The following is a 15,910-nucleotide window of genomic DNA, read 5'->3' as shown; positions in this document are numbered from 1 at the left end:
GCATACATAGCAATAGACCTTGCAATGGAGTCATGTTTCTCTCAACGTGATGAATCCACTCTTAATATACCCACATGGCTTGGTCTGCTAAGTATCTCTTAGGGTGTGCCCTGGCTGGCTTCACAAAAAGCATATTTTAAAAGGCAGGGCAATTACAAGGACAAAATAGCCTACAAATAGATGTGGATTTCCTCCAGTTTAAGCTGAGGTGTAGACACTTGTGCAAGTTAACCGATCATTGTGCAGTCTGTTTCATGAACATATGGAGCCAAAGGAGAGGAAGAAACTAAAGAAAGGAAATAAGAGAAAGACATTTAGGACACTCAACTACAGTAATATATGTTCAGTTCTCTCAGCTTTTCTCAATATCAGAAGCTCTTCAAGAGTTAAAGAATAAAGCAAGATAATGTTTTGCTGTAGAGCTGCTTTTTTTTTTTTTTTTTTTTTACATTAGCTGCTCACTACTTGTCACCAGGAATTCGATTGGCTATTCTGAGCTGGAGGCAGCTTGCCAAAGTTTTATATGATGTGGTTTGTGAGGAATTAGAGATATATTTTGCTGCTATTGTTAATAATCATCATCATTACCATTGCATTAATAATACAGTCTGCAGTATTGATATTGTATTCAGATGTTTAAACATATTGGTACCCAATTAGCCTTTATTATAGGTGCAGTTATAACCACTCTAAACTGTTGAGTTGAATCTATAATCTTAAATGCTTTTGAATGCTTGTTATAATCTTAAATGTGTACGTGCTGGCCTTCTGTCTGGTGGAAAAGGTTACAAGGTTCAGCTGGTGAAGGGAGAGGTGAAACTGAGTGCATATCATGATGACACCCACACACACTCACACATTAGATAGACTCATTTATAGGTGAGAGGTTAATCATGTTTGCTTGTAACTCTAAAATTGTCTCTGTAAAAGAGGAATAGTTTCTTGCTGTCTCTGCAAAAAGAGGAACAGTTTCTTGCAGGGTGTGGGTCTGGTTTTCCAGACAAGAAGTGAAAGTCAGAAGGCTGACAGGAAGCATCTGTCGTGGAGACGGAGAAAATGTTATTTTTAAACTGTGTTAAGTCATTGTGGTTTTGAAACCTATGTATGAACTGTATCTGAGTGACGTTGAAGGGGCGTCAGTAAATTTAAGCCCTGAAAGGTATAAAACACCTGCTTATGCTCTGTAAGTTGGGGATCGGCGCTGTCTGCGTACAACGGCGGCCTTCCCACGCGTGTCATTAAAATCATCGTTTGACTCCACCCGGCCGGATTAGTGTTGTTATTATGAAAGTTGATTACCTCCTCTACCCCTCCTCAATATTGAACCCAACATTTTGGGAGGCTCGTCCGGTTATTGAGGAGGGAGAGTGAGTTGGAGGCTTGGACAGAGAAATCCGGGGTCCGAGGTGGTCAGACGGGCAGGCACGAATATCAGTGGTCGAAGTGAGTGGGCATAAGCCGGCTTATCCAAAGATAAGGCATTACTACCTGTTGAATTATTTCGAAAATGTGCCAAATTGGACATGAAAAAATTAAAGTCTACTCACTGAAATTACTGGTGGGTGTCTGTTTTGATTTTGGTGAAAATCTCATGAGAGTTGAAAGTTGAAGTTTGAAAGGGTTAAAGTCCCTTAAAGAAAGGGAAAAAATGAAAACAGTGAAAGGGTTAAAGTCCCTAAAGGGTTAAAGTCCCAAGTAGGAAAGTAGGCAATTTGGTCATTTTATGGGTTTGAGTCCCAAATTGGTCAGACAGATTGGACCTGGGTCGGTCATACACTTGTTTTGGGTGTTGATTGTTGTTTCAAAGTATTATAAATTTTTGAAGGACGGTGGTTGGACCACTAGGAGGCACCTTTCTCGGAGGTGACGCTCCCTCCTGGCCAAGGACGCTCAGCCTTGACCTATCGGCGAATAGGGATAGTACGGTTGGCAACCGGGGAGAACTTGGGAACCTCTGGCGGTCTTCCCACGCGTGTCATTAAAAATCATAGTTTGACTCCACCCGGCCGGATCAGTGTTGTTATTATGAAAGTAGATTACCTCCTGTATCCCTCCTCAATATTGAACCTAACAGGTTACTTTAGCACTTGCTTCTGGGAGTCAGTCAAACTGAAAGGGTTGGTGCTAGCTTGGAAAGCTCTGCCATGATTGGTCATTCAGCTGTTAGACGGCTCTTGATATCTAGCCTTACCGGACAAGAACTTTTTACAGTTTGCTCCATAGACTATATGAAGGCACCCTTTGGTTTCTGAACACCATGTTTTTTGCTTTGCCTATAGTATTTTGACCACCAAGATGTTGTATATTTTGGAGACAAAAGCTTTACAGTTGTGTGAAAAAGTGTTTGCCCCCCTTTCTGAGTTCCTATTTTTTGTATGTTTGTCACACTTAAATGTTTCAGATCATCAAAGAAATTTAAATATTAGACAAAAATAACACAAATAAACACAAAATACAATTTATAAATGAAGGTGTAGGCCACTCCAGAGTCTTCATTTTGTTTTTCTTAAGTCATTCAGAAGTGGACTTGCTGGTGTGTTTTGGATCATTGTCCTTTTGCAGAACCCAGGTGCACTTTAGTTTGAGGTCACAAACAGATAGCCAGACATTGTCCTTCAGGATGTTTTTGGTAGAGAACAGAATTCATGGTCTATTTACCACAGCAAGTCTTCCACTTCCTGAGGCAGCAAAATAGACCATCACAATACCACCACCATGTTTTACTGTTGGTTTGATGTTCCCTTTCTGAAATGCTGTGTTACCTTTACACCAGATATAATTGGACACACGCCTTCCAAAAAGTTCAACTTTTGTCTCCTCAGTTTCCCAAAACTCCTGGGGATCATCAAGATGTTTTCTAGCAAAACGAAATGTTTATGTTGCCTCAGCTCAGCAGTGGTTTTCGTCTTGGAGCAGGCCATTTTTGCCCAGTCTCCTTCTTCTGTTGGAGTCACTTACCTTAACCGAGGCAAGTGAGGGCTGCAGTTATTTGGATGTTGTTCTGGGGATAAAAATAGAGCTTTTTTTCCAATAAGTTGAATACCTACCTTCCACTGAATAAGCTCATCGGTCCTTTGATTGAATGAGCTAAAGAAATCACAGTTTATGTTGTTTTTGATGGATCCCTCTGCCAATCATCTGTCGGTGCATGTGTTCCCACTGCACAAGCATCACACGTAAAGTAATCTGTGTGCACCTGAGTACACCACCAACGCACACATAGACATGAAAAGGAAAACAAATGGTATGCAAAAAAACCCTGTGGGAAGCAAAGGTTTTCAACACCAAGGTCGACAACTTTTAGTCCAGTTTACAGCTTAAAATGCTTGTTAACCAGGTTTCTCTTTAACACTCAAGCTAAACTAAGGAACAGCAGGATTTCACACATGGACACTTTTAGAGCTTCTTCTTCACCGCTCCTTCAAGCGACTGCTGATTGTTTACACTCAGCATGATTGACACTTGGCTACCTCATTTGAGTGACTATTTTAAACGCTTTGGCACTACTTCATTACTGGAACCACAGCTCTGCTGGCAGAGTCAGGGCATTCATTTCCCGCAGCTCTTAGTGCGCCCACAGCCCTAAACGCCTCAGTGCCAGCTGCTTGTGTGCACCACTGGCAGCTCAGCACATCCAGGAAAAGTCACCCGAGATGCTCTAAAAATGTGTCTGCAGTGTTACCTCCAAGCAGCACAGAATTACACTGGTTAATATAAAGTATGTGTCTGTGCTATGGTGGGCAATAGATGCCTATTATTTAAGAGATTAAAGGATTTTCCTTCCACAGTACACATGGTGTCTTCTGGTGATTCCCCACCAGGGCTGCAGTTGCAGCATGTTAGATGGAAAGATTGTTGAATAGTCTGAATTTCAAAAAGAAATCAAAAAGCACAGATAAGTGTTTGACAGAAGAATGCCACATGCACTTAACTACAAGGAATAGGTTGCAACACAGTGGCAACTTTTGGGACACCCTCGCAGGAATTTGCAGTTAGCCTGTGCCTCTTTCTTTTCAGTTTAATTCAGGTGTTTTTCCAAGATTTCCAAAATAAGATAAGATAAGCACCTCAGTTATTTACGCATTCCACGATATTCTCTCATTTTTTATATTTTATGACAGTTTGGACTCAAGCAGCACCATCTACAGTTCAGCATCCTTATATAATCAATCTTTGAAAATAATGGATAAAAAATCTGTTCGGTGGAATCATTGTCACATTTTAAAAAAATATAATTGACTTAGTTTAGGAGCTTTATTTGTGTTTTCTTAAATTACCCTTCAAGTGTATAAATAGGCTGGTCCCAGAGTGTCTTAATAGATACATCCAAAGACAAGATAGTAATTGCATTACTAGGAGTATAGTGAATGGCAACTGCAAAATATCATATCGCAGGTCTAAATTTGGACAATCAGCGTTTTCCATAAAGGCTTGCCATCTGATATCAAACTGATTACAGATATTAGTTCCTTTACATTGAAGGTTAAAAGTTAGTTAAAGGGAAATCAGAGGTGTAGTGATTTCAATTAATCTTTTTTTTGTGGGATTTGTTTGTTTGTTTGTTTTTACATTGTCTGTTAATTGTAGCTGTATTCATGGTGTATTTTGGTTTCATGAACATGTATGTTTTAATAGGGCTGGGTATCGTCACTGATTTTTAGAATCGATTCAATTCCGATTCACAAGGTCCAGAATCGATTCGATCCACGATTCGATTTAATTCGATTCGATTCGATTCACTTCGATTTGAATATGGGAAATTTTGACAGTCAGAAATATTATAATTCTGATTAGTACGTTTACATATTTTTGTATCTATAAAAAGGAAGCTGACACACGCAAGACTTTAACAGAGGTGTGAGCATCACAGCAGATGCCTTTGTGTCAAAGTAGCTGAAGATAAAACACAGAAACACATGAAGGTGATTTTTCCTGGCCTGGATTTTATAAAAATATTCTGCAGTACATCAAAAACGAAAGAAAACCATTAATCAACACATGAACATTACCTCTGAAGTTACAGCGGTTTTATTAGAGACACGGCTAAGCATTTTGCATTTTGCATAATTTTAAAAAGTTTAAATTTGTTCAGCATTGAACGGCAGAAATTAGGTTTTCTTTTCGGAAGTATATAAAACAGAAAAAAAAAAAGTCGGCCGATAGCGCTGTAAACAATGGTAGACTTGTGCGTAACAAGCAAGCGAATAATAGAGAGAGAGAGAGAGAGAGAGAGAGAGAGATGTGCATCGTGGTTGAAGCAAAACAGTAAAAGTAAGAGTGAATACTTGACGATGTTTTTGTGAAGCGTAGTTTGGATCTTCTTTTGCTGCTGGTTCGGTCAATATTGTTTGGAGAGACATCAAACTAACAGCTTTAGAATCAGCGCATAAAGGGCGTGAACACAAAGCGCAGACCCGTCGGCTTTCAGCCCCAACTGTGAGAAATTCGACATCTAACTGATTCTGATCCGCGGGTTGCGCTGTGTGTTTAAGTCTTTGTGCAGAATCCGTGTTCCTGCTCTCATTTACTGTTTTAGCTGTTTGGTGATTGTTGAAATTTTGTGAGATTTCACCTGAGATTCTGGCATTTCGGGCAAAATAAATTTATATTAAAAAATCGATTCAGGATTTTAATGAATCGATTTTACGTAATCCAAGCCAGAATCGATTTTAATCGATAAATCGATTATAAAAACCCACCCCTATGTTTTAACTCTGTGTATTGTGAATGTAAGCCCAACAAGGGACAATTGTTGAAAATTAGCTATAGCTATAATATTATGTGCAGCACATCAGTTTCATGTTTTATACTTGGACTATGTTAAACTGCACTGTCTGTTTTAAATAAAGAATTATTATTATATCACTAAGTACACTAAGAGATTATGAGAGGATGGATATACAGAACTATAAGCTGACTGCTGCAGTACATACATAGAGGAACAGTGTTAAGTTGAACTCTTATAGCATTACTTTGATGATACAACATTTAAAATTGGATGAGTTTAAGCATTTCAGTTTGTGATTACAAAGGTTTAAAATCCTCTGCTCCCGTCTCACTGACTTAATACAAACCACCATCACTCAGTCTGCTGTCTTTTCTTATCTTCTGTCCACAAAGTGCAAATTTAGTTGTTTGTCTGGTATCAGAACTGTGCGGCTGATGGATTTCAGCTCTCCCAGTGTGGGGTCGGGTTTGATTTCAAACTGCCTGATAAGCTGTGAAAAAAAAATAGAGTTAGTGAGTTCTCTGAAACGTGGATGACAATTGATTTGAATATAGACAAATGTATTATCTCACACAATCACAAACAACAGAGATGCATAAGACACATATATACCCTTCAGCATTAATGAAGCCGTTCCAGATTTCCGTAGGCACTGATGCCCAAATACTCCATCAAAGACTCCACCTTCTGAGCTAAGTGCTAATAAAAGCTGAACACGATTGTGCGATCGTGGCTCAAGAGTTGGGAGTTCGCCTTGTAATTGGAAGGTTACAAGGCGAACTCCCAACTCTTGAGCCACGATCGCACAATCGTGTTCAGCTTTTATTAGCACTTAGCTCCAGGAACCAGATTTCTCCAGATTCCCTGAACATTTTAATGAAGTCTTCACAATTTCATGTTCAGGGACGTCATTCTGAAATTATTCCACAGCTTGTACACATAGTTTTTGGAGACTGGTGAACCTCTGCCCATTACAGGACACTGAATTTTCAACTAGCTTTCGAGTGCTTTTGTTTGGTTTTTATGTCCGATTTTTTCCCACTTCCCATGACACCCATCCCCCCCCCCCCCCAAACCCCCGCACTTATTGTTGGACACACCTGGGTCACATTTAAGAAAAATCCAGGAGTTTCCCTGGGATGTTCAGCAGTTTTTTCTCCTTCTTGTCACTTACTTGAAACAGGAGCAGATACATCTCGAGCTCAGCAATCCTGCGACCGACACAGCCTCTTACTCCAAAGCCAAACGGGATGGAGCCGAAGGGGTTTGGCCTCTCACGGCCGTCTCGGAGCCATCGCTCTGGCTTAAATGTGAACGAGTTGGGGAATGTGTCCTCATCATGGCTGATGGCATAGTGACAAAAGGTGAACGCCGTCTGTAGAGCAATCAACAACTGGAAGTCAACACAATATGGAATACTGATCCTGGCTATTGTCCTGGCTATTGTGTTATATCACTTATAACACAATAGCCTTTTTATATCCAGGCATCATACGTATGTCTTATTAAGTTAATACAAAAAGCACTCACAAACAATCTAACAATGGTTAAAAGCAGACCTACTTTTTTTGGAAACTCATATCCACCAATAGAAATATTCTTTTCTGCAATGATCCTCGCATTCATAGAAACAACAGGATACATCCTGCAAGACAAGTTATTTTTTGTTTGCATGTTACTTTAGGCTGGTTCATAGTCTGGCTTCTTCTTATGCAGGTGAATAAGAATATTGATTTTTGAAAACTGATGAATTAGTCTACATTTAACCTGTTAAGAGCCATGAGTTCAAATAAAACCCATTTTGGCTGCTAAATAGACAAACTTTAGGAAACTAGAAGCTATTTTCACTTCCAAAGATTTTCAGTTTGGCTGTTACAAATATGTGAAAACTATCTATTAAAAACATGTTTGTTTACTGCATTAATCGCTTCAGTTAAAGCTAAATCATAGCAGTCTTACCTCAGCGTCTCTTTGATAACTGCCTTTAAATACGGCATGCCAGTGATGTCAGCAGCGGTGGGGATCCGGTCTAATGGTACCATAGTGGACACTTCTTTATAGAGTCTTTCCTGGATATCAGGGTTCTTGGACAGCTCGTGCAAAGCCCACGTGAGAGTGTTGGAGGTCTTGGGAGTTTAAAAAATGTGAAAGTAAACTTTTGAGGAAATATATGCTGAGCCTTGCATACGAAACATGCAAAAGAAAAGTGAATACACTGAGTGGCGAGCTTTGATGATTAGAGCCGTGCAGAGTGCCTTTTTACATGTGATGTTTTATTACTAGTATTGGTATTCCATTTACCGTGTCCACTCCAGCTAAGAGGAGCTCAGTGACGCTGCCATACACATCTTTAGTGCTCATCTGCGTGTTTGAGAGTAGGTATGTCAGGTATTCACCCTCCACATCCTGCTGGTTGTCAACCCGCTGCTGAATCATCTCCAACTTCTTGTCAATCAATGTTTTGGCTAGAACAGGTGCATAAAAATGGTGCAAAAAATATATATAGTTGGAACACTGTATAATCAGTCAAAACAGAATGCAGTCATTTACTCATAAACCCATATTTTACTAGCAACAGGACATAGGATGAAATATACTGTATCAACTGAGACATTTTATTATTTCATGAAACATATTAGCTTTGGTTCAATTTGATGGAAACAACATATCTTTAAAACGTAGTGACAGTTGCACCAAACTGGCAACAGTTCAGTACCATCAGTACCATAACTGGTACTTTTATATCTTTTATATCCATGACTGGATATAAAAAAAGAGCATCTTATAGAGGCAGTGTTTCTCAGAGGTAAAAATAGATTATTCACCAATCTGCAACAAAAGACCATAATCTAGAAATGCTGCCATCTACTCTGGGACAAAGCTCATTTAAAATAGAGGCAAAGTGCAAAACCGATTTGTTTGTTTGTTTCACTTTATTAAAGACACACATGGGCCCATAAAAAAAAATTAATTCCATAGCGTTACACAATTAAATAAAGGCTAAAATGTCAATGTTTCCATAATTTTGAATAAAACCTAACTGAACTTAGTGCAGCGTCAGTCAGAGATACAGTTATACTGTTTACAGTCCTTCACCGTACACCTACAACTCTACATCTGCAGCATGACGACTAGGTACTCCAACACTAACAAACATTTGGCTTGCGCTTCTCCACCTTGGCATCTCATTCCATTGTTATATGCTACGATGGGTTTTCTCATACTGCCTTCTCTGTAGCTCTTCCACAAATGAGCAGTGTACATTGGAGTGTAGGAGGCTTTAAAGAGTCCAAACTTCACTGGAATAGTGCATATACCAAATTTGCGACTCAACATATTAGCTTGTGCATTGTCTATAGATGCCCACATCATCAGACAAATCTTTCACACTTTAAGAACGGAGCCTGACAGAGAAAATTCAGGAATAACCAAATCCTTGTGCTCCCTATTTCTGACAATAAAAACTTTACTCTTCTTGGCATTATATAGAACATAAAACTCTAGACCAGGGGTAGGCAGCTCCAGGCCTTGAGTGCCGGTGTCCTGCAGGTTTTAGATGTCTCCTTGATCCAACACAGCTGATTCAAATTGCTAAATTACCTACTCAACATGTCTTGAAGTTCTCGAGGCCTGATAATAAACTAATCATTTGATTCAGGTGTGTTGACCCAGGGTGATACCTAAAACCTGCAGGACACTAGCACTCGAGGCCTGGTGTTGCCTACCCCTGCTCTAGACCATATTGAGGGCAGACCCTCAATAATTGCTCAAGCCCAGCACTATAGGGGGGAAAACTCACCAAATCATCTGCATACATCAAGTGATTAACTGTAGTATTGCCAACTACACAACAGCTTTGATAAATCATCCATATAAACATTAAACAGAGGAGGAGACAGAATCCGTCCCTGTCTGCCCCCATTCCCCACACAAAAGGGGGCAGACACACAGTTACCCCATTTTATGTGCATGGACTAATGGGCATACCAGAAGGACAATATTCTTACCAAAGATTTGGAAACCCCTGTGTCAGCAGATATCTTATCCATCCCACACGCCTTACCACCTTTAAATTTCTACTTGCATCATAAATTTCTCTTGATGACACCACAACATCTCCCTTATTGTCAATTTCACCCACTGCAAAAATGGAACTTTTAACACAGTTAAATAGATCACAGTAATGTTTCTGTCACATTTGAGTAATTGCCTCTGAGGCACTAGCACCATCAATATTAGCTGGTAGAGATGTCTACTCAACCTCATTCTGTGGATACTGAACGGACATATATACATTAAGAATGGTAAACTTTCTATCTCTGCCAATAATCTCAATTTCTATAGCCCAATCAGCCTTCAGTCTGACAACATTAACTGATCATACTTCTTGTGCCAGAGTATAGCGACATTCTCCCACGAACAACTCTAGAGCTCAGATCGGTCGCGGATTCACCAACTCCATGAAAGTCCTTGCGCAAACAGTTCAGATTTTCCAGACCTTGCTTAGGTTAAAAAGGTAGTTTGAACACACAACATATCACTGAATACCAAAAGTTTATCCACAGTTAAACAGCTTGATTGGTCAGGTAATCCTTGGGCATTAAAGGAGACAATATTAATGCTCATTTATCTCAATGTCATGGGCATTGAAAGGTCCCGCCCTGTGCTGCTTCAGAATCACCAGTGTTTGACTCAGGGTGCAGTCACTGCACACCAATCCTGTGATGCCAGTAACCCCGTTGACTCTGCTCTCCTTAGGCCTGTGAGCCTCAAAATAGCGGCTAACATAAATCCCTGCTGGCCAAAGCAGTGGATCAATGCTATCCTTTACGTCATCACGTTCAGCAGTAACATCAAACGATCCAAATATTTTATGGGCTGAGTCGAGTTTTTGACATGTCACTGACTTACCCAGCGTCTCAGTCAGATAGGAGCGCAGAGTTCAGCATCAAGATCAGGACAAAATCATGTTGCAAACACACCCACAAGCTTGCTTTTAACCACAGGTATCTTATCACTCGTGCTGATACCAATTATTCCCATTTTCTTGTGCTTTACATGTTGAAAACCAGTGCTCAGTATCCTACCACTGGAGTGGTTTCTGTGGCTTGAGGTTTTCCTTTCCTCACAACTGAGCTCCATTCAGGGGACAGCAGGGGACAGCAGGCGACAACGATCCCCAAGCCTTCCCGGACGTGTTCTAGCCCACTTTTGAGGCATGCTGTAGCCAGCCAGAAATGGGCTCTCTGGCTCCTCCCGCTGCTGTCCGGGGAAGCCCAGGAAGCAGCTCTGAGCCTTCCTGTGATGGCGAGAACATCCTTCCCCGATGTCAGGATAGCCATCATAAATTGGCTGGGGCTCTTTCCTGAGGATCATCAGTGATGCTTCTGGGAGGGACGGTTGAGGCCGGAGGACCGGCCCTTCACATTCGCTAGCAGGCTGCACGACACTGCGGCCAGGTGGCTACAGCCTGCCCCCATGCCAGTGGAGATGCAGGTACTGAACACCGTCATGCTGGAGCAGTTTGTGGAGGGGCTCCCAATTGGGATGGCGGACTGGGTCCGCTGCCACTGGCCAGCGAGCCTTGAAGCTACAAATGCTGGCCTAGGACCACCTGGTGGCATGATGGGAACACCCACGAGGACAGCCATGGCTGGTAATAACGGACCGACTGGTCCCGGCCCCACGAAGGCCACCGACTAACCCTTTTTCATCTGGGTTTTCTCCACAGGTCCCGGCCGTTACGGACACCATGCCCAGCTAAACTAGGGCTGCATAGGCATTGAGGCAGGAATGCTGGAGGTGTGGGCAACCGGGGTATCTTCGTTTGGACTGCCCGTTAATGGAGGTGGGACAGGTGCTACATATTGCCAGCCCTCCGACACCCTCCCCTGGTTCAGGAGAGACATATCGTTTACCGGTAAGGTGCCCAGGGGGTATATGCCAGGCTTTGGTGAACTCGGGCTGTACGCAGACCCTGGTCCACCAAACCCTGCTGGAGGCTGAGTGGGTGGAGGTGAAGTGTGTGCATGGGGACATTCATAAATATCCCTCAGTCCAAATGGAAATTAGATATCAGAGGAAAATGCGTAGAATGAGGGCTGGCGTTAGTTCGTGCCAGACGCAACCCTTAATTTTGGGGACGGATTTTTCATGGTTCCCGTGCTTCCCTGGCTGGCTCTATGTCAGGCCACATGTTTTTGTTATTGTTGTGTGCTCTCTCTCTCCCTCTCCTCTGTCTCCGCCTGCCTGGGCAGAGCTCATCTTGGGCTCCTGCTTCTGGCCCGCGCACGTGCCGATTACCACACCTGCCACTGATCTTCCTGAACACTACTTAAGATGGTGGTTCTGTGCTAAAAGTTGCTGGATCGTTGAGTAATCAGTGTTAGTGTTGCCCCAGCGACACTCTTCATTCTATGTGAAAACCTAGCTCATTTCTGATTGTGTTTGTCTTGTATATAGTCCGTACGGTTTGTACCAATTTGTCACACTTCCGTTTGGCTTGTTCGGAGCCCCGGCCATTTTCCAAAGTCTCATGGACCAGGTGCTGTGTCACAGGACCAGGTGCTGCGTCTGCACACTGCATACACTGCCACTTACCTGGATGATGTCATCATCCATAGTGACACCTAGGCGTAGCATATGCAGTGGGTGGCCATGATCCTGTAGTCCCTGAGATGGGCAGGGCTCACAGCCAACCCGAAGAAGTGTGCGGTTGGACAGAGCGAGGTACAGTATCTGGAGTACTACTTGGGGGGTGGGGAGGTGCGTCCACAGTTGGACAAAACAGCAGCCATCGCATCCTGTCTGCGTCCCAAGACCAAAAAAGAGGTGAGGTGGTTCTTGGGGCTGACTGGTTACTACCGCCGGTTCGCGCCCGGCTTTGCTGACTACACTCTGCTTCTTTACCATATTACACTACATAGCACTACATCTCAGGATAAAAGATAAAAGATGCTGAATGGTGCACATGTAGTTTGAACTGTAAAAGGATTCTGAATCCTCAATATGATTTAAAAAAAAAAGCACTATATAAATACGAGCTGATAGAGAATAATGCTGTGGCTCCTTACGGGAAGTTGGTGCAAAACCTCCCCACAGATTTATTTTTTTTCTTTTTATAATACTGTTTATTGTTTCCTAACACTCTAAAACTTAACTAACACATCAGGACTGTGAGGTTCAAACTGCTCACCAAAGCTGAAGATGCCCTCCCAGCCAGCAATGTAACGTCCCCAGTAGGGCAGCAGATTCCGGCTCCACTTGGGAAGAATAAACACTATCGTGTTGTAGGAGAGCATCTGGGCTATGGAATTGATGAAATCTTGTGTACCACCAGGAATTTCCTCTTCCAGACAACCAAGCCTTGTCTCAAACAATATGGAGGCAATTCCTGAATGGATAAGAAAAAGAAATGGCAATGAAGCTAACAACAAAGCGTCCTTTTAACTTTAGTTTGAAATTAATATTTTTTTTATTTAATTCATTAAACTAATATGTTATTTGGTCCAGCATTCAGCATTTGCAGTTTTAACCTTCAGGCTACCTTCTAGTGAAAACAGATAAAGCTCATTGGCAATGTTGATCACAAAGTCTCCCGTTGGGCTGCACTGGCACAGACTGCGCATCTTCTTGGTGAAGTCTTTAACCACATCACTGATAATCCCAGAATACTGGGCTGAGTCCTTCGGATGCAGCATCTGCTTGTTAAGCACCACCCTCAGCTTGTACCACCTCTCTCCCTCCCTGTTGGAACAGAAACATGTTTGCACTGAAATAAATAAATCCAAACGCAAACACAACAAAGAGTCTGAACTATGATTTACTTATGCATCCATTATGGCTGATTTTCTGCTACATTTTTCCATTCAACCAGTTTTTAGCTAGTAAACTAAAGAGCTCACACAAATATCTAAGCTGGCTGTGGTCTGCAGTTTGTTTGCTACTATGCTTACACGTGCACACACACACATATACATATATATATATATATATATATATACATATATATATATATATACATATACATATACATATATATATATATATACATATACATATATATATATATATATATATATATATATATATATATGGCTTCACGATCCTCCTTCATGGTTCGTGCACGTAGAAGCTCAGTTTTCTCTTCGTGGAGTTTCAGCCGACGATACTAAATACCACCATGTGGTGGCCTCACTTGACCAGTTGTCAACCCGCCACATGATGACTCTCCTCCAGGACCCCCTAGCCCAAGTCAAGTACACCACCCTCAAGGCGCTGCTGCTGCGGCGTTACTCCCTCTCTGATGCTGAGCGGGCTGAGAAACTCCTTTCCCTCGCGGGCCTGGGCGACGGCACCGCTCTCGAGCTCATGGAGAGCATGCTGTCCTTGCTGGGCGCGGATGACGGAGGATTTCTCTTCACCCACCTCTTTCTCCGACAGCTGCCGGCTCCAGTGCACGCTGGCCTTGCCAACTCCCCGCTATTGGCCACGAAGGATTACCGCTCCCTTGCGGAAGAGGCGGATCGCATTCTCCTGGCTACCAGGAGTTTCGGCGTCCAGGCGATTGTTCAGGACTCACCAGCGTTTTCCCCCGCCCCCTCACCGATGCTCCAGGGGCCCTCTGACTCGTCCACGGTAGCCGGAATCGCTGCACGGTGGCACCGTGGAAAAGGGCTTTGCTTTTATCACCAGCGTTTTGGAGCGAAGGCACGGTGCTGTCTCCCGCCTTGCAGTTTCCAGACCCAGGGAAACGGGCATGTCAGCGCTCTGTAGCAGCCGCAACCGCTGGCAACAAGGAAAGGCTGCTTTTCTTAGAGGACTCACGCTCGGGGAGGCGTTTTCTGGTGGACTCCGGCTCACAGAAGAGCCTTCTTCCCCCAGCTGGCTCGGACAGGCTAGCTGAGGGCTGCGGGCCATTGCTAACAGCGGCTAATGGCTCTCCCATCAAAACCTTCGGTGAAAGGTTGGTGACTGTTTGCTTTCATGACCGTGACTTTCAGTGGAACTTTGTTGTTGCTGCTAGCTCTGTGCCTATAATAGGCGCTGATTTTCTTTGTGCTCACGGACTGCTGGTTGATGTTGCTAACAGACGTTTAATTGATGCTGTGTCATTTTCCTCATTGCCCTGTTTGACTCGGGGTGCTCAGCCCGTGGTGCATGCTAACTCACTAGATTCGGGTGACGTTTTTCAGTGTTTGCTTTCTGAGTTTCCCTAACTCACTGTCCCCACTTTCTTGAGCACGGTGACGAAGCATGGGGTGGAGCATTACATAATTACAGTAGGGCCCCCAGTGTTCGCGCGCGCCGCCTCAACCCTGCCAAACTGGCTGTCGCTTGGGAAGAATTTGCCACCATGGAGCGTCTGGGCATCGTGCAGCGTTTGAATAGTGCCTGGACTTACACATGGTGCCTAAATCTGATGGTCGGTGGCGACCTTGTGGGGATTTCCGCCATCTTAATAATGTCACAGAGAACGATCGTTATCCCTTTCCCCACATCAAAGATTTTTCCGCCCATCTTGCGGGGACCTCGGTTTTTTCGAAGATCGATTTGGTACGGGGATATCACCAGGTTCCCGTGCGCGCGGAGGATGTCCCCAAAACCGCCGTAATTACACCTTTCGGCCTTTTCGAGTTTCTGCACATCCCGTTTGGCCTGAAAGGTGCCCAAACCTTCCAGCGGTTGATGGACTCGGCCCTTTGTTTTTGTATATCTCGATAATATACTGGTGGCCAGCAGCTCGAAAGAGCAGCACATGTTCCATCTGCGTCAGGTTTTTCAGCGTTTGGCGGAGCATGGACTGATTATTAATCCGTCTAAATGCCAGTTTGGGTTGCCGGTTCTCGATTTCCTTGGACACCGTATTTCCGACGAGGGCGCGGTTCTGTTGCCTGACAAAGTCCGAGCTGTTTCGGAATTTCCGCGTCCCACGAATGTTAAGGCACTGCAGGAATTTTTGGAGATGGTGAATTTTTACAACCGTTTTCTCCCCAGAACGGCACATCTGCTAAAGCCCCTTTATGGGGCGTTAAAAGGTAAGAAAGCTAATGACTCCGTTGACTGGTTTCCGGAAAGCATCCAAGCGTTTTCTGATGCTAAGTCAGCGTTAGCTAATGCTGCCCTTCTGGCCCACCCATCCCCCTCAGCGCCGATTGCGTTGACCACCGATGCGTCGGACAT

At 43.3% G+C, this 15,910-nt stretch overlaps 1 protein-coding gene and 1 pseudogene across 1 annotated transcript in view; one reads left to right on the top strand and one right to left on the bottom strand.

Moving 5' to 3' along the window:
* Positions 1 to 5,838: 5,838 nt before the first annotated feature.
* The window catches only part of LOC148098112 (sterol 26-hydroxylase, mitochondrial-like), a 30,356-nt gene continuing 20,284 nt past the window's right edge, over positions 5,839 to 15,910 (bottom strand). The window contains exons 3-9 of the mRNA XM_087853119.1: positions 13,275 to 13,474; positions 12,924 to 13,121; positions 8,030 to 8,193; positions 7,688 to 7,854; positions 7,292 to 7,373; positions 6,903 to 7,103; positions 5,839 to 6,218 (exon numbers count right to left, since the gene is read on the bottom strand). Of these exons, the coding sequence (XP_087709245.1) occupies positions 6,102 to 6,218; positions 6,903 to 7,103; positions 7,292 to 7,373; positions 7,688 to 7,854; positions 8,030 to 8,193; positions 12,924 to 13,121; positions 13,275 to 13,474 (1,129 nt within the window). The 3' untranslated portion in view covers positions 5,839 to 6,101. The remainder of the gene's footprint in view (positions 6,219 to 6,902; positions 7,104 to 7,291; positions 7,374 to 7,687; positions 7,855 to 8,029; positions 8,194 to 12,923; positions 13,122 to 13,274; positions 13,475 to 15,910) is intronic.
* On the top strand, positions 13,826 to 14,633 carry LOC148098113 (uncharacterized; annotated as a pseudogene).

Source organism: Neolamprologus brichardi, chromosome 16 (assembly GCF_056152115.1).
Source record: "Neolamprologus brichardi isolate AB-2024 chromosome 16, ASM5615211v1, whole genome shotgun sequence".
Classification (NCBI taxonomy): domain Eukaryota; kingdom Metazoa; phylum Chordata; class Actinopteri; order Cichliformes; family Cichlidae; genus Neolamprologus; species Neolamprologus brichardi.
This window is presented reverse-complemented; position numbering and strand designations above follow the sequence as displayed.